The following is a 17,041-nucleotide window of genomic DNA, read 5'->3' as shown; positions in this document are numbered from 1 at the left end:
CGGCCAACCAGCAACACAGCACCCAAGCAACACACAGCAACACACCACCACCAAGCAGAGCATGTGGCGCCTCCACCCTCGCTGACAGCCTCCCATCCAGCCAGCCCCTCACCTCGATGTCCATGGAGCCGCGCCCGCCGCGCCCCATGAGCGGCTCCAGCACACGCAGCGAGGGCGGGTCGGGCCGCACAAGCTGACTACCGCCGGCCGCAGCAGCGGCGTCAGCAGCCAGCGTCGTGGGGGCGCTGGTGGCGGGCTGGCGCGGCAGCAGGTCCGGCCGGGAGGGCGGGCGGGAGAGGGGCACGGAGGAGGTGCCGGAGGCCGCCGACGGCGCGGCGGCGGCGCCGGAGGCGGGCGCGCCCGGGCGCGGCGGCGCGCCAAAGGAGCGCGGCGGCGGCGGTGCGGACTGTGCGGCGTTGGGGCCGCCGGTGGGCCGCGGCGGCGGCGGGCGCATGGGCCGCGCCGGGGGCGGCGGCGCCGGCTTGGGCGGCGCCGGGCGTGGCGGCGGCGGCGCGGCGGTGAGGGGCGCGGGCGCGGTGGAGGCGGCCGCGTTGGGCGCCGACACGGGCGGCAGGTTGGCAAAGGGGTTGGAGACCGCGGGCCGGGTCAGGGGCTGCTGCGCGGGCGGCGCCGGCGGCGGGGTCATGGCCGGTCGCGGTGGGGTCATGGCCGGCCGCGGCGGGGCGGGGGCGGCCGGGCCGGCGCCGTTGCCGGCGCCCTGCTGGGCAGGCGCGGGTGCGTTGCGCAGCGGCGGGGGCGCAGCGGGGCCGGTGGGGCGGGCCGGCGGAGGCGGGCCGGGGCGCGACAGGGCACCGTTGCCGCCCGCAGGAGCCGGTGGCCGGCTCAGCTGGGCTGGAGGCGGCGGGGCCGACGGGCGAGACGGCGGGGGCATAGCGGGCTTGGTGAGCGAGCCGGGGCCAGCGGGGCCGGGACCGGCGGCCGCAGCGACGTTTCTCCGGGCCCGCGATCCCGACCCAGCGACCATGGCCGCCTTGCTGGCAGCTTGTGAAGTGCTGATGACAGACTGCGTCGACGCGGCGCCCGCGATAAGCGTGTGCGCGACCATGTTCGAGCTGCACCCTGAACCGAACAGGAAGGTGTGTCTACTGGCCTATGTAATAGCAGGCTATATGCCTAATACAAATGCTAATCCTAGCGTCAACGCCGATTCAACACGGCGCGAGACCCAGTTGAGCAAGAAAAGAGCAGAAGCACGCCAAACGTCGTCTACGCAACAGTCGAAAACGTGGAGCAATTCATTCCTACTAGTTTGGTTCAGGTAGCCGAGCTGGAACAGTTGTCTGGCCAGAATGCTGGCGATCCGTGGCTATGTGGCTCGGATGAGGCGGCCGATTGGGTCTTCCTGTGAGCGCTTTCCACTGCCAAGCCGCTGTCCAGTACATACAGAGCTCTCAAAGGAACAATACTATGGCATGGATCGGCTCACCTGGTGCAACTTTCTGCTCACCTGGCGCAAGTCGTGGAGCTCTCGCGACCCAGCGACTTTCGACAACACGCCGGGCATTTCCTGAAGCCCTGACGTGATTCTTTGGGTCAATTGGATGCAATTGATGGATATGCGGGGCGTGACGGAGTTGCACGGGCCTTGACCCTGTCATGTCCGGGATGTTGCGTTTCTCCCCCGCATGGCCATTATCGCGTGCCTTCCCCTGCAACCTTCAGCCTATCTTGTCACACGCACAGACGGGAAGGAGCTGCAGTCAAGCCTGGAGCGTTGGCCTTACTGGTCAGGGTGCAGGCTAGGAGAGGGTAGCCCTTGAGGTAGCCCGCCAGCAGCCCTACCTAGGGTTTGGCTGCTGACCCCCACGGCCTTTCCAAGCTGTCCTCGGCCTTTCCTGAGTTTGCCCGCGTCCTTGCACAAACGGACTTCACACGCATCCGGAAACTCGAGCAGCCAGGTGTTGGCGTCTTCCGCCCCGCGTTTGCGTCGTCACCCTGCCTGGCCCTGCTGTGTTGTGATTTCCAGAACGCCGTTGCTAGCCCCCGCGCCGCCCGCCTGCACTTGACTCAACAGTCGTGGCAATGACTCTCAGAGCCTCGAGGGACATGTGAGTAGTATGCCTCGAGTGCATCGCCCATGTACTGACGCACGGGCTGCACCCGTACTCCCAAAGGCTGCTGCACCACCTGCACCCTGAGCGGCTGCCGCCCGACCCAGAACCCTCCTCCCTCAGCCACACCTCCCCAGTCCCCCTTCCGCGCCCCTACTCGGCTCTTGTACGCATTTGCTCTTCAGCCCTTCACCGCCGCCCTGGTGCCAGCCGCCGGTGCGCGGCCCAAGTGGCTCGGCCCGTAGGGTCGCCGCTTACGTGTGCGGCACTGCCCGCACTGTCACGGCCCACAGCTGGCTCGAGTAATTTGCCGTCAGCCTCCGTCAAGAGCCGCTGGGCAGCCTAGCGCAAGACAGGGCAAGTCCGTGTCAGGACCGGCCTCGTCGCGCGCTGTTGTGAGCCATGCCCCAAATCCCGTCCTCAACCAAACCCGTCCGTTCCTGCAATTATGCACGTTTTGCGCCATAGCGTTTTTGGTCTGCAGCTTCTGCTCTTGTGTAACACGTATCCGCTTGCTACCGGAACTGCAAGGCCCATCCTGCCGCGCGTGCACACGCCATCCGGAACCCCACAGCGTCACGTGGGGCAAATCCCTACTGCACCAACCACCTACAGCACTCCTTCCCCACACCCGCACGGCCGATCCGGTCATTGGATACCCCACATCAGCGTGTCGACGTCGCCGACCCCACAACCTCATGCCCCCGAGCCGCGCAGCCCCACGGATTGAGCAGGCCCTCAGCCCGAACCCGTTGCCGGCTGCGGCTGCGGCGGCAGCGGCGGCAGCAACACACGCGGGTCGGCTGGGTCGCATTCCACCAGTAGCACCACAAGCTTGCTCCATCGCGGCCGACGGCCCGCCCTTCCCGCCGCCGGCAAGCCCTCCACTTCGTCCTCCTCCTCCTTATCGTTATCCGAATCAGAACCGTCACCCGAGTCGCTCTGCCGCTCCCTCGCGCCACCCGCCGGCACACGCCGGCCCCCGCTGCCGCCGCCGACGCCGTCTGCCGCGCGCGCAGTGCTCGGGCTGCTGCCGCTGCCGCTGGTGCCGCCGCCGGCGCCGCTGACTCTCCGCCACAGCTGCCGCTCTGGCTTCTGGCGTCCACACAGACCCGGCAGGAACTCATCAAGCTCAGCCGCCGTCTGCCTCATGTCCCTTTCCATAAAACCGCACGCCACCTCGACGCTCGCCACAGCCGCCGACGCCGCCTTGCCGGTTGCCTTGGCCTTCCGGCTCCCCCGCCGCTCCTCCCGCTCAGCCTCCTGCGCCGCCTGCCGCCAGCGCCGCTGCGAGGCCTCCAGCGCATCCAGCCGCACTCGCGCGTGCGCAGCCTGCGACACCTCCTCCGTCACAGACCCCACCAGTCCCAGCATCTCGTGAAGGCCTTGCGCAGTCGCCGCCTGGATCTGCGCCGCCCAGCCCTCAAGCACAACCGCTGCCGCCGCCGCGTCCACCGCCGCGGCGGCGCCGGCGGCGCCGCCGCCGCCGGCAGGGGCGACGTCGGCGGCGGCGGCGGCGGCCAGGCGCCGCATCGCGTCCTGGTTTGCCCGCCTCAGCCGTGGCAGGATGGTGAGGCGCAGGGCTGCTGTGGCTGGGTCTATGAAGCCAGGCGCCGCCAGAAGGCAGTCGCGGCCCCGGCGCCGCATCTGGCTGCGGACCTGTGAGTGGTGGGTGCAGGCGGTGGGTGCAGGCGGTGGGTGCAGGCGGTGGGTGCAGGCGGTGAGTGCAGGCGGTGGGTGCAGGCGGTGGGTGCAGGCGGTGGGTGCAGGCGGTGGGTGCAGGCGGTGGGTGCAGGCGGTGGGTGCAGGCGGTGGGTGCAGGCGGTGAGTGCAGGCGGTGGGTGCAGGCGGTGGGTGCAGGCGGTGGGTGCAGGCGGTGGGTGCAGGCGGTGGGTGCAGGCGGTGGGTGCAGGCGGTGGGTGCAGGCGGTGGGTGCAGGCGGTGGGTGCAGGCGGTGGGTGCAGGCGGTGGGTGCAGGCGGTGGGTGCAGGCGGTGGGTGCAGGCGGTGAGTGCAGGCGGTGGGTGCAGGCGGTGAGTGCAGGCGGTGGGTGCAGGCGGTGGGTGCAGGCGGTGGGTGCAGGCGGTGGGTGCAGGCGGTGGGTGCAGGCGGTGGGTGCAGGCGGTGAGTGCAGGCGGTGAGTGCAGGCGGTGGGTGCAGGCGGTGGGTGCAGGCGGTGAGTGCAGGCGCTGAGTGCAGGCGGTGAGTGCAGGCGGTGAGTGCAGGCGGTGGGTGCAGGCGGTGGGTGCAGGCGGTGGGTGCAGGCGGTGAGTGCAGGCGGTGGGTGCAGGCGGTGGGTGCAGGCGGTGGGTGCAGGCGGTGAGTGCAGGCGGTGGGTGCAGGCGGTGGGTGCAGGCGGTGGGTGCAGGCGGTGGGTGCAGGCGGTGGGTGCAGGCGGTGGGTGCAGGCGGTGGGTGCAGGCGGTGCATGCGGTGGGTTCAGGTGGATGCTTGACAATCAGGGCCCCCAGATGCACTGACGTGTACGACTTCGCAAGCTGACGCGGTGGTAAGACAGCGCTCTGGAAGGTTGAGGCCTAAAACATCTTGAAGAGCTTGGGTTTAGGCAAGGTTGCAGGTTGGCGTGCTGGGACCTACCTGAGTAAGTACTTGGAAGCCGTAGGTGAGCCAGTCCACATCCCTGCCATCATCACTGTCGGTGCCGCTGCCGTCATCGCCGCCGCGCCTATCTGACATCAGCGCCACCACCACGCCGCGCTTCTCCAGCAGCTTCTCCAGCACCACTGCCGTGTAATCCCTGCCCGCAAGACGGCAAGAGTGACAAGAGCACACGCACGCACACACACACACACGCACGGTATTGGTAGGCATGCGTATGTAACTCCGACGCCGTCTGGGTTTGTTGTTTTCCTACACAACACACATACACACACACATACACACACGCACACACACACACACACACACACACGCGCGCGCGTGTATGGCGGAATTTTGTTCCGTTTGATTCTTTGTTTAACACACGCGCGCGCGCGCGCGAAAAAACAGCAGTAATGCAATGCAAAATGCAAAGTACAAAAGTCCAAGTAAGTATTGGGATGAACGACAGGAAGGGAGTGCGCATATCGCAGGTCACCTGGAGGGCACGCCGCGCGCAGGCCGGACCACCACGCCTGTCCGCTGCAGCTGTAAGTGTGCCCACACGTGGTCGATGCCGACCGGTGCGGCTGTAGCATCGGCTGTAGCAGCGGTGCGCACCTCAGGCGCCGGTCTAGAGCTACTGCCACCGGAGCGGGGGCTAGCCGCCAGAGGCACCAGGCGAGCCTCGAAGCAGCGCTTGCCGGTGGTGGCGGCGGCGGCTGTAGCAGCTGTGCTGGCGGCACCGCCGGGCGCGCCCGACCGGCTCACAGTCATCATCTGAAGACCCATGTGCGACACACACGCGAGGGTCGCGGCCGGCATGTACTCAGCCCCGACCCGCACCGCCGCATCCGCACCGCCGCCACCAACACCAACACCGCTGCTGCTGCTGCTGCTACTGCCGCTGTGGAGGGGACCCTCGGTAAGCAGCTGCGAAATGAAGTCCCGCCTATACGTGCCCAGTGCGTCCAGAACCACCCAGTGCGCCGCCAGCTGCCGGAGAGCCTCTCCGCCCTCCACCAGAAAGGCGGGAGTGGGCACCTGGGGGCATCAATGGGATACATGGCAAGGTTTGTAGCTTTATTGTGCAGGGCAGACCAGAAAGAAGCAGGGACGCCGTGCAAGTGTGCGTGTGCGTGCACTTAAGTGTGTACGGCGGTGGTGATGGAGAGCACACATGGCAGGGGCCAGTGCCGGCATCGCCAACGGGTCTTCTTGCCTATCCGTACTCTTATGTTTCTGCATCTCACGAGAAAAACCGGGTAGCAAACTCCCCTCCTCTCACTCCTCTCCCTCCACCCGCCCTCCCGCCCCCTACCTGTGCGGTGTCCGCCTGCAGCAGCGCCCGAGCCAGTGTCTCCCGCGACCTCCGGCCCGGCCACTCACAGCTGCGAAGTACCAAAGCCGCCGCCGGCGCCCCTGACTCACACAGTCTGTCCACTGGCGCATCCCGCTCCTGCTGCTCCTGTTGGTGAGATACCTCTCCGGCGCCGGCGCCACTGCCACCGCTCCCTGCCGCCCAACGGCTGCTGCCAGCGCTTCTGCGGGTACTGCCGACGTCGCCACCGCTGCTACTACTGCTGCTACTACTGCGGCTGCTGCTGCTGCTGCTGCTGCTGCCGACGCCGCAGTAAGCGCGCATCATCCGCGGTAGCAGCGCCAACGCGCGCGCCGTTGCCTGCGACGCCAGCAGCCCCAGCCGCTTCGCCCGCGCCTCCAACTCACTCAAGCACGCCGAGGTCTTGCTCAGCACCGCCCCCACCGCGTCCGCCGCCACCGCCGCGCCGGCGGCAGCCGCCGACGGCGCCGTGACGCCTGCTACTGCCGCGGCAGCCGCCTGCCGCTGCTGCCGCGCCGTCGCCTCCAGCACCTCCACCCGTTGCAGCAGCTGCTGCTGGGCTGCCGCGCTGCTTGCCTTCCACGCCGCAGCCTCCCGTGTCACCGCGGCATCGTAGGCCACCCACACCGCCGCCACCAGGCCCTCTTGCCCGCCCCCGCCTTCGCCCACGCCCGCGCCGGCCCCCGCGCCCTCGCGTTTGCCCTTGCCCTCGCCCTCGCCATCTTTCGCGCCGCCTCCCGCCCCGCCAGCCCCACTCTCCGCCTCCGGTGCCGCCGCCCCTCCCATCACCACCGCCACCGCGCCATCCGCCTCCGCCTCCGCCTGCTGCCCTTCCTCCCCCGCTGCCGCCGCCGCCTGTGCCGCCGGCCCGCCCGCAGGCAGACCGCCGCCGGCGCCCGCCGCCGTCACGGCATCGCAGTAGGTCCCCAGCGCCGCCTGCGCCGCCGCCCAGTGCACACCCAGCAGCAGCCGCGTCATGTCGGCTGCAAGGTCAGCAGGCAGCGGCTGCCGCTCCTCCCCCTCGCCGGCATCATCATCACCGGCGGCGCCGCCGTCGCCTGCGCCGTCACCGCCAGCTTTGCCATTGGCGGCGGCGCGGGTCTCAGCGGCGGCGGCGCCAGCGGCGGCGCGGGTCTCAGCGGCGGCGGCTCGCGCGGCGAAGGCCGCCTTCAGGCCGGCAAGCACGGCGGGCGGCGGGTGCGGTGTGCGGCGGGCGGGCAGTCGAATGCCTGCCACCAGCCGCGCCAGAGCCACCAGCGCGGGGTCGCCGAGCATGCGACCCACCACCTGCCGCGCCGCCGCCGTGCCGCCTGCCGAGCAGGGTGCTGTGGCGGCAGCGGCGGCGGCTGAGGTTGAGGCGGCGATGGCTGTGGCGGCGGCTGCGGCTGCGGCTGCGGCTGCAGCCTGGCGCAGGCGGTGTTGGGCGGCCAGCACCGACTGCAGCTGCGCTGGCTCCTGCACAGGGTGGCGGGGGGGGGGTACATTCATGACTAGTTAAGGAAGTGGTAGACGGTTGGGGGGGCGCGTTCAGGTTGGCGGGGGTTTGTGTGTAGCCGTTGAGGTGGAGAACGGAGTGAGGGGAGAGGAGGAGGGGGCATTGTAGTTACCAGCCCAAACTGGGAGGGGATTGGCGGCCGGCGCCCAGCAAACGCGGCCTTTGTTGCAAGAAGTTATCGGGTAGGCGCGACATACCCAAGGCCCCAGAACGATGGCCCGCTACGGAGAAGGCGAGCAAGGCGGGTTGCCTGCCACACACACACACACACACACCCTGCCCAACCTGCCCCTCCCAACCCATCCTCCACCCCGGCCCCGGCCCTCATCCCCACCTGCAGGTCTGACAGCAGGCACACGAGGCAGCGCTGCTCCAGCGGGTCCAGCCGGCGGGCCCAGTGGCCTGCTGGATGGGCGGGTGGATGGTGGGTTGTTGGGTGGATGGGTGGATGGATTGGGTGGATGGATTGTGCTCCAAGTGAGCTTAAAGGGGTCGAGGTGGCATCACAATCACGCAATGGCACACATAATCACAATGGCACACACACACACACACACACACACGCGCGCGCGCGTGCGCACACACGTGTACACACACGTGTACACACACACACACACACACACACACACGCACACGCACACAAACACACACACACACACACACACACACACGCACACACACACGCACACGCACACAAACACACACACGCACACACACGGTTTGTGCGGTGCACTGTTACGCGTAGCAGCGAGTACTACGCAACAATTCGCAATCCGTGGGGCCCTCCCGCTCACACCTGCATGCGCGCCCGCCGCGCCAGCCGCCCCTGCCGCCACCAGCGCCCCCGCCGGCCCCGCCGCCACCACCGCCGCCGCCAGGACTGAGGCCTGTAGCAGGGCGTCGTCGCGGCAGGCCGGCCCCAGAGACAGCCGGGCCTCCCACCAGTCCCGCCACTGCGCCCTCAGCGCCCGGATCAGCACCAGCGCCCGGCGCCGCTGCAGCCTGATGGCGGTGACGCTGGCGTCACTGCCGGTGCTGAAGGGGTTGCTGGAGCTGGTGGTTATGTGACAGCCGTCGCCGTCCCCCACCCAGCTGTCCGGCCCGGGCCAGGGCTCGTCCGCGGCAGAAGTCACGTCGCCGCCGCCGCCGCCGCCGCCGCCGCCGCCGCTCCCCGCGCCCGCCGCCGCCGCCGCCAGCTTCGACAGCTGCGCCGCCACCCGGAATGGATCCAAAATCGAAACCAGGTCCGCCACCTCCTCCAGCAACGACTTGATTGACAGCGCGACCGCGCTACGCATGGCTATTGCCGCTTCCAGCTGACGTATCATCGCCTGGCGCCGCGCGTGTTCCACCTGCAACACCTGCCGCGCCTGCGCCCTGTCCTCCTCCTGCTGTTGCTTCTGCTTCTGCCGCTGCTGCTGCTGCAGGGTCCCGGCAAGTCCTGCGAACACCTGCCGGATCTGGCTCTCCGAATCATCGGCACTCTTTGAAGCTGCGTCGCAATCCCGAGATATTACCTCCAGATCTGATTGCACCTCTCGCAGCTCTGCCAACACCCGCTCCAGCGCTTCCAGAGGCCGGCCTGCGCGCTTGAGCGCCTGCGACGTCACCAGCCCCGCCTTCACACCCGCGGCGCCACCGGCTTTGCGTGTTGATTGGAATGTGTTTGCGGATGCGGATGTGGATGTGGATGTGGTTGCTGATGTGTTTGTGGATGCTGTGGCGGTCGTGGCTGAGGAGCTGTAGCCTTGGGTGCTGAATCCAGAATCGGAGGCAGGATCGAGTGTACTCGCTGCATTCGTGGTCGCGGTTCCATTGGCGCCGGCGGCTGTGGCGGCGGTGTTGCTTGTCGAGGCGGCGTCCGTTGCCTCAAACTCCGCAAGCTCGGCTGCCTCCGCCGCTGCGCGGCGCTGGAACTGGGCGATGGCTGCGCTGGCGGCGGTCAGGGCCGAGGTGGCGGCCGCGCGCAGGTGCGGGCGGTAGCCACTGACGCCGGCGCGGGCGGAGGCGCGCAGGGCGTTCAGCTGCGACTGCTGGCACTGCGCGTGGCGCCGCGAGGAGCAGCTCGCGACCTCGGCCGGCGTCAAGCCGGCCGCCTCGAACGCCACACGCCGCTGCTGCAGAGCCACGAGCTGACCGCTGCATGGCGGTTGTTTTGCATCACCGCCAAAGAGCAACTGGGGCGCCTGGGCCGGAAGCCCGCCATCCGCATCAGGACCCGCGCCGCGGCGCAGCATCCGTTGCTGCGTTATATTAAATGCGACTTGCTCGTGAGATAATACACTTTATGTCGAGCGCTGTCATGTTCAGGGCAGTGTTCAGGGATGTTATCAATTTGTTGCACTGAAGGACTGTCCTGGTATCAATCAGTCAAGCCTACCAGCCAAGCCATATGTCCTAATGATGCTAGCAAATTTGCGATCAGTGCTCTGAATGATGATCGTCGCCATCCGGCACCGGGCCCCGGCCGACCCTGTTATCTGCTGTCGCTCCGGACAGCACAGGTCGCTGATCAAAGCAGATCTTGTCGCCCCCCGGCGGACCCTCACATCATGTGTGCTCCATAGCTTGGCTCACTCTGCATTTCGCCACCGGTGTCCAACCGTGTCCAACAGTCGCCTGACGGAGTAGCCGGTCTCCTCGCCGTCACGCCCTTCCTTTCCGTCATCCTGTCCTTTCAAGAGCCCGACACTACCAAGCTTACACGCCGCCATCACACCTAGCTCTGCGCAAATCCCGCAACCTGCCTGAGCGGCAATGGCGGCAGCAACACACGCGGGTCGGCTGGGTCGCACTCCACCACCAACAAAGTCAAACGCGGCCGCCATTCCGCCTCCGCCACCGCCACACCTGCCCCCGCCTGGCCTCCATTCCGCGCGGCCACACCGCCAGCCGCCCTGCTTCCCCCATCGCCTCTACCACCGCCTCCACCTCCACCTCCGCTTCCGCCCTTGCCCTTCGCGCCCTTACCTGTCCCCTTCACCGCTGCCGCAGCCTCCGGCGCCCCCTGCCCTCCCCCTTCCCCTCCTTCCTCTCCTCCTCCTCCCGCCCCTCCCAACAGCCACCGACTGCCGCATAGCAGCCGTGTCGTATCCTCCACCCCAAGCAGCCCCGGCAGCAGCCCATCCAGGTCCTCCACCAACGACACCAGTTCATTGTACGACTGCTGCTGCCGCTCCTGCAGCTCCTGCTGCTCCTGCCGCGCCCGCGCCGCCCGCGCCACCATACGCGCCGCGAGTGTGCGCGCCGCGCCCCGAGCGCTACTGCCGTCGCTGCTGCTGCTACTGCCGCCGCTACCATTGCGCATGAGCTGCATGTGCGCTTCGCCGACGCACTCGATCTGCTCTGCAATTTCCTCGGCGACACGCAGCGTCCACAAGTCGTCTTGCGGCCCCTCCAGCCCGAGCCGGTCGCATACGGCTCGACACGCCGCCGCGCGACGCACCATGCCCCACGCAACCTCCCACTCCGGCCGCCGCGCCGCGGCCTGCTTTCGCTCTTGCTCCCGCCGCTCTTGCTCCCGCGGCTCTTGCTCCCGCCGGTCTGTCCCGCTCCGCGGCGCCGCCTTCGCCGCAGCCTGCGCTGGCTCCTGCGGCGCCGCCTGCGCTATCTCCTGCGGCTCCCTCCCCAAGCCGTAGGCGTCGACAACGGCCCCCGCGGCGTGGAACAGCGCCGTCATTGCGGGCCGCATGCCGCCGAGCTCCGCACCCAGCTCGTCTCGGTCAGACAGCACGCACACCACCAAATCGCGGCCGCTCGCCTGCCACACAGTCCGCACCTGCAGCGGCACAGCAGCATGAAAACAATTTCAAAGGGCAACAGTAGCGCCGACACAGCAGGGAAACAACCAGCAACACAGCACGACGTGCAGGGAGGGGCAGACGGACGGAAGGGCGGTATATGACCGTGACGAACGGCTCACAGAAACTTGCGCGCGAGCAGCCGCTCAGGATCGCCATATCCTTGCCGAGTCTGCAGTAGGTGTTCGTACGCCCAGCGTTTTTGGCGGCTGGGCCTGAGTCACAAACCCACCTGCGCAATCGCCCTAAACGCCAGGTGCAGCGGACAACCGTCTCCTGCTCCTGCTCCGCCTGCTGATCCGCCCCCGTCGCTGGCGTCGCTGTTGCCGCCCGCCCCCCGCCGCATGTCGGGCATCACGACGCAGAAGCCCACCTCCCCAAGGCGCTGCAGCAGGCACGAGGCAGACAACGCCTGCTCCGCCGCCCAGGCCTCGGCGCTGTCGAGGTTAGTGTGGGAGTAGTTGGTGGATTAGTCGGTTGGGTCGGTTAGTCCGTTGCCTTGTTGGTTGGTTGGTTGGTGGGATCAACTCCCGGGTTGCAGGTTTCAACGTGTGTCCCACTACAGCCCCTTGCAACGACCTGGTGCACCAGGGGCAGCACACACACACACACACACACACACACACACACACACACACACACACACACACACACACACACACACACACACACACACACACACACACACACACACACACACACACACCTGGCGGCGGCGGGGCGCTCCACCACAAGCACGGGGGTTCCGAGTGCGTTACGGAACGCGGCGAAGTCAGCCGGAGCACACACCGCCGCCGGCTCCGCACAGCCGCCCGCCGCCGCCGCCGCCCCTGCTGCAACTGGCCGCACGGCCCCCTGCTGCTGCCGCGTGAGGAGCAGCGGCACAAAGCGCACCTCCAATCCCCGGCTGCTGCTGCTGCTGCTGCTGGTGCTGGTGCTGTTGGCGCCGCCGGCCCCTGGCTCCCCTGCCTTCGCCTCCTCCCGCTCCTCCTCCTCCCGCTCCTCCTCCTCCCGCCAAGGCGCAACCTGCAAGGCCAGTCGCGCCAGACCCAGACCCGCCAGCGGCCGTAGGCCGCCGCCCGCCTGCTGCTGCTGCCGCTGCTGCTGCCGCTGCCGCTGCCCCGGCACTCCTATTCCTCCTTCCGACACCACTCCCCCAGCCGCCCCCGCCCCACCACCTCCAGCCGCCCCCGCCCCGCCACCTCCAGCCGCCCCCGCCGCCGCTGCGGCTCCTGCTGCAGCCGCCCCCGCCGCCCCTTTCCTCGCCGCCGCCCGCCGCGCCCAGACCGCTGCCGTCGCCTCTGCCGCCTGGTCCAGCCGCCACAACCCCGTTGCGGCCGCCGCCGACAGCAGCTGCTGCATCTCGCCTGGGCCCCGGCGGGGCTGGGGGTCGGCGGCTAGGCGGCGCAGGCCCTCCCACAGGCCGGCGGCGGCATCGTGTGTAGCGTCCAGCACGACCCAGTGGGCGGCCAGCTGGCGCAGCGCCTCGGAGCCCTCCAGGCGGAGGGGCGGTCCGGCCGGGGCCTGCGGGTTGCGGTGGGTAGGAGATTGAGAGAGAGAGAGAGGCTGGAGAGTGGATGGGCGGGAGGCAGATGGCGAGTCAGGCAGGCAGGCAGGCCGGATCCAGAGGGATGGGGAGGGAGGCGGTACGCAATGCGTTGCAAAGCCGTCGTTACGCGATGGACAGTGAATGCAAAGAAGGGGACTTGAGTGGTCAAGGCAAGCGCAAACCCAACCCCAGCCTTGTTGGCGGCCGCACCAGGTCCCGGCTACGCCCTTGCGACATGCCCCAGTGCAAAGTGCCGCTGCAAGTGCCGCCGCACACCGGCCCCGAGGCCCCTCGTCGCAATCTCCGTATTGACACCATGCGTCCTACGTGTATACGGTTCCCACTTCCGTTCCTACGTGTCTACCTTGGGGCTGTTCCTTCCCCCCACACCACTCCCTCTCCCCCACACAATCCCTCTCCCCCACACCTTCCCCGCCAGCCCGCCCCTACCTGTGCGGTGTCCGCCTGCAGCAGCGCCCGAGCCAGTGTCTCCCGCGCTGTCCGGCCCGGCCACTCACAGCTGCCAAGAACCAAAGCCGCCTGCAGCGCCGCCTCCGGCTCCCGCTGCTCCTGCTCCTGCCCCTGCCCCTGCCGCTCTTGCTTCTCCTCCTGCGCCTGCTGCCCTTCCAATGCTCCTGAGCGCCCCAACGCAATCCCCGTCGCCCGTACACCTCCGCGCTCTCCTTCTACACAACAGCAGGCCAGCACCGCCTCACACATCACCGGCAGCGCCACCGCGGCCGCCTGCAGCCGAGCCGCCAGAGCCGCCGCCGTGTACCGCTCCTGCGCCGCCGCCAGCTGCTGCGCCTGCTGTCGCAGGTCCACCAGATGGCCAGCCAGCGGCTCAGCTTCCTGCACCTTCCTCGCCATGCCCCGCCAGTCCGACAGCAGCTCCCGCAGCTTCGCTCGCACCGCCGCCTCCGCCCGCGCGGCGTCCGCCTCTGCCGCTGCCCTGACTGACGCTGCTCCTGCTGCTGCGGAGGCGGCAGCCCTAGCTCCTGCTACTCCTGCCGTTACTCCTGCCGCTGTTGCGTCGGCGCCCGCCGCCGCCACCCCGGCGCCTGCCGTGCCGCCCGCCGCCGCGCCCTCCACTGCGCCCCAGCGCCAATCCAACAGGAGCAGCCGCGACGCGTAGCGGGGCGCCACGACCCGAACCGCCGCTGTGTATGCAGCCCTGACTGAGAGGTCGGTTATCACGTAGGATCGGAAGCTGCCGCCGCCGCCACTGCCGCCGCCGCCGCCGCTGCCGCTGCCGCTACCGCCACCGCTACCGCCGCCGCTTTCGTTGTCCTCGGCTGCCGCCCGTTGCAGGGCCGCAACGGCCGCCGCCACCGCCGCATCATACACCGCTTTGCCACTGGCCACGCCCACCCCGCCGCCGCCACCGTCCCCGTCAGTGCTGCTACTGCTACTGCTGCCGCCGCCGCCGCCGGCCGCGCCCGCCGGTTCGTAGAGCTGTGCGGACACGGCGCTGAGGGCGCTGAGCACTGCCGCCGTGTGCACTTGGAACAAGGCCTCACAGGCCACTTGCTGGCTGTCCAGCGGCGGCGGCTGCGTGTCCAGCCAGCAGACCGCCGCCGCCGCCGCATCAGCCGCCACATCAGCCGCCGCCGCCGCATCAGCCCCTGCCGCCGCCGCCGCACCGGTGGCCGCCGGCGCCGCCGCCGCATCTGCAGCTGGAGCCGCCGCTGCTACGGTGCTAGGGCTGCAGGAGGGTGCGGCTGGCGGCGGCAGAACGAACGGGTTGACCAGCGCCCCGGCCGCTGCCGCCGCCGCCTCTGCCGCTTCTCGATTTTGCTTTGGCTGTGACTGCGGCGGCGGCGCTGCACGCATCGCAGGGATGCGAATGGCGGCGACGAGGCGGGCGATGGCTGTGAGCGGCTCCCCTGCTGTCAACGTCTGCAGGAGCTCCAGCGCCGCCGGCGTCATTGTTGCAGCTGCCGCCGCCGCGGGGGCGTCGCTGTATGCGGCCTGCCCAACCTGCTCCTGCTCCTGCTGCTGCTGCTGCTGCTGCTGCTGCTGCTGCTGCTGCTGCTGCTGCTGCTGCTGCTGTTGCTGCTGCTGGCTCATGCGGCCCACCACCGCCTCCAGCGCATTGACCTGGGCGTCCATCACCTGCCTTGCGTCCTGGGCATGAGCAGTTGTGGGGCGGTTGTAGGCGGGGGGAGGTGTAGGGGTTTGTAGGAGATTGTAGGGTGTTGCAGGGGGGTTGTAGGGATGCATGGGGGCATGGGGATGCAGGCGTCAAACCATGGGCGAGTGCTGGCTGTGAATAGAATGTGACAATAGCGGAGCCGCCGGTGGGGGGCGGCGCGTGGGCGGCACGCATAGCAGCAGGAACGCTTAGCACAGGCAGCCGTACGCCTGAATCTCGAAGATGGGTGATTAGATAGGTGTACCTCGAGGCCGATGCAGGCAGCAAATAGCATTTGGCAGTCGAAGGGCAAGTCGCAGTGCCAACTTACGCACACACACATGCACTGTCCTTGCGTTATGTTTTCCTTGTGCTTTAAAACACACACACACACACACACACACATACACACACGTACCTGCCAGTCAGACAGCAGGAAGGCCACACACCTCAGCTCTTGGTACGTGAGGTGCGGTGCTGTTGGGCGGCTGCCTGCGATCATGCAAACAATTGCAAGGAGCGTCGGCATGTGAACAAGAAATAGCGCTCTTAAACACACACGCACACACCCATGTTCCCTCACCCTCACCTCCTGTGGCCGGCTGCCGCGCCGCCGCCGTGCCGGGGTCCGCCACCATGCCGCCATCACCATCACCTCTACCTTCACCCCTACCATCATCATCTCCACCACCACCTCCACCCTCCCCACCACCTCCACCAACACCATCATCTCCCACCAGCAGCGCCGCCAGCGCCACTGCCTCCGCCATCAGCCACTCCCGGTCCTCCTCGCTGGCTGCCGCATCCCCGCCGTAACCGCGCCAGAGCGCCACCGCCACCGCCACCGCCATCAGCGCCTGATTCAGCAGCTCCACTCGTGTCGCCTCCACTCCTGCAACAGCCGCACCCGCACCCGCACCCGCACCCGCACCCGCACCCGCACCCGCAGCCGCACCCGCACCCGCACCCGCAGCCGCAGCCGCACCCGCCACACCCTCCAGACCTCCACAATCAACAACGTCATCAGTACCCGGGACGCCTTTGTCCCATGCAGCTGCAACCGCGGCCGCGCCGTCTCCGCTGCCTTCGTTCCTGCCCCCCGCCCGCTTCGCTGGCGTCGGCGTCGGCGTCGGCGGCGGCGGCGGCGGCGATGGCAACGCCTGCAGCCGGGCCGCGACGCGCAGCGGCCGCAGCTCCCGCCGCCAAGCCGCCAGCACCTCGTATGCCGCCACCACCCGCTCATGCGCCCTGATATGCAGCGCCCCTGCATCGTATTCCTCCCGGCGCGCCGCCGCCAGCCGCCTCCTGAGCTCCTGAACAGTCGGGGCAGCTGCCAGGGAGCCCTCCTGCGGCTGTGCCAGCGCCGCTTCTGCAAGCGCCGATTGCGCAGCCTTCTGCTTCAGCTCTGAGAGGCTGGCAATTTCAAGCATTTTGGACTGGTTGAGATAGGTTATGAGGTCAGGAAGGCCGGTCCAGGTGGCGGCGGCGGCGCCGCCGCCGCCGCCCAACTTCAAATGTAGCTCCTTCGTCATTAGCTGCCGCACTTCCGCCCTTAGCTTCACGAGAGTTTCTGTCTCCCCTGATGCTGCTTTGCCAAGGTCAGCTAGTGAGCTTGGCGTGGTGGAGATTGCTGTGTCGGTGGGGCTGGCGCCGCCGTCCGCGGTCGCCTCCGCAAGATGCGCCTCGGCGGCGGCTGCCTCGGCTGCCTCCGCCGCTGCGCGGCGCTGGAATTGGGCGACGGCTGCGCTGGCGGCGGTGAGGGCCGAGGTGGCGGCCGCGCGCAGGTGCGGGCGGTAGCCACTGACGCCGGCGCGGGCGGAGGCGCGCAGGGCGTTCAGCTGCGACTGCTGGCACTGCGCGTGGCGCCGCGAGGAGCAGCTCGCGACCTCGGCCGGCGTCAAGCCGGCCGCCTCCAGCGCCATACGCCGCTGCTGCAGAGCCACGAGCTGACCGCTGAAATGCTTTTGTTTGCCATTAGTGCCGAGCAGCATCAGCGATGGCTGGGCGCAAAGCCCGCCATCTGCATCTACACCGTCGCCAAGGCGCAGCATTC

General features: G+C 68.7%; 3 protein-coding genes across 4 annotated transcripts in view; all 3 read right to left on the bottom strand.

Moving 5' to 3' along the window:
* Positions 1-1,274, bottom strand: part of CHLRE_07g341850v5 (uncharacterized protein) — a 10,817-nt gene extending 9,543 nt beyond the window's left edge. The window contains exon 1 of the mRNA XM_043064368.1: positions 113-1,274. Coding sequence (XP_042922938.1) covers positions 113-1,066 — 954 coding nt within the window. The 5' untranslated portion in view covers positions 1,067-1,274. The remainder of the gene's footprint in view (positions 1-112) is intronic.
* Positions 1,275-1,581: 307 nt separating this feature from the next.
* On the bottom strand, positions 1,582-9,783 carry CHLRE_07g341900v5 (uncharacterized protein). 2 transcript variants are annotated; one of them, XM_043064369.1, is made up of 6 exons: positions 8,302-9,783; positions 7,840-7,910; positions 5,990-7,465; positions 5,168-5,712; positions 4,669-4,828; positions 1,582-3,731 (listed from the first exon to the last, which is right to left on the bottom strand). In XM_043064369.1, exons 1-6 carry the CDS (start codon positions 9,740-9,742, stop codon positions 2,811-2,813), a joined length of 4,614 nt encoding a protein of 1,537 aa, XP_042922937.1. In that variant the 5' UTR covers positions 9,743-9,783; the 3' UTR covers positions 1,582-2,810. The 2 variants fall into 2 exon arrangements, with proteins under 2 accessions (XP_042922937.1, XP_042922936.1); XM_043064370.1 differs by having other exon boundaries at positions 7,840-7,907.
* A 48-nt stretch (positions 9,784-9,831) lies between these two features.
* Positions 9,832-16,983, bottom strand: CHLRE_07g341925v5 (uncharacterized protein). The gene is made up of 6 exons (XM_043064371.1): positions 15,578-16,983; positions 15,407-15,480; positions 13,305-14,981; positions 12,012-12,829; positions 11,538-11,742; positions 9,832-11,283 (listed from the first exon to the last, which is right to left on the bottom strand). Exons 1-6 carry the CDS (start codon positions 16,908-16,910, stop codon positions 10,225-10,227), a joined length of 5,166 nt encoding a protein of 1,721 aa, XP_042922935.1. The 5' UTR covers positions 16,911-16,983; the 3' UTR covers positions 9,832-10,224.
* Positions 16,984-17,041: the final 58 nt, after the last annotated feature.

This window comes from Chlamydomonas reinhardtii, chromosome 7, assembly GCF_000002595.2.
Source record: "Chlamydomonas reinhardtii strain CC-503 cw92 mt+ chromosome 7, whole genome shotgun sequence".
In the NCBI taxonomy this organism is placed as follows: domain Eukaryota; kingdom Viridiplantae; phylum Chlorophyta; class Chlorophyceae; order Chlamydomonadales; family Chlamydomonadaceae; genus Chlamydomonas; species Chlamydomonas reinhardtii.
Note: the sequence above shows the minus strand (reverse complement) of the source record. Positions and strands in the feature narration are given on the sequence as shown.

Bases quoted from the DNA above. Each gene is read 5' to 3' on its own strand.
- CHLRE_07g341900v5 (XM_043064369.1), bottom strand. From the start codon at position 9,742: ATGCTGCGCCGCGGCGCGGGTCCTGATGCGGATGGCGGGCTTCCGGCC. The intron at 4,829-5,167 runs GTGACCTGCGAT...TCTTGCGGGCAG, and splicing joins GCGCGCGGCGTGCCCTCCAG to GGATTACACGGCAGTGGTGC. The intron at 3,732-4,668 runs GTAGGTCCCAGC...CACCACTCACAG, and splicing joins GCTTCCAAGTACTTACTCAG to GTCCGCAGCCAGATGCGGCG.
- CHLRE_07g341925v5 (XM_043064371.1), bottom strand. From the start codon at position 16,910: ATGGCGCTGGAGGCGGCCGGCTTGACGCCGGCCGAGGTCGCGAGCTGC. The intron at 14,982-15,406 runs GTACGTGTGTGT...GCTCATGCCCAG, and splicing joins TCCTGCTGTCTGACTGGCAG to GACGCAAGGCAGGTGATGGA. The intron at 11,284-11,537 runs GTGGGTTTGTGA...GTGCCGCTGCAG, and splicing joins CGTTTAGGGCGATTGCGCAG to GTGCGGACTGTGTGGCAGGC.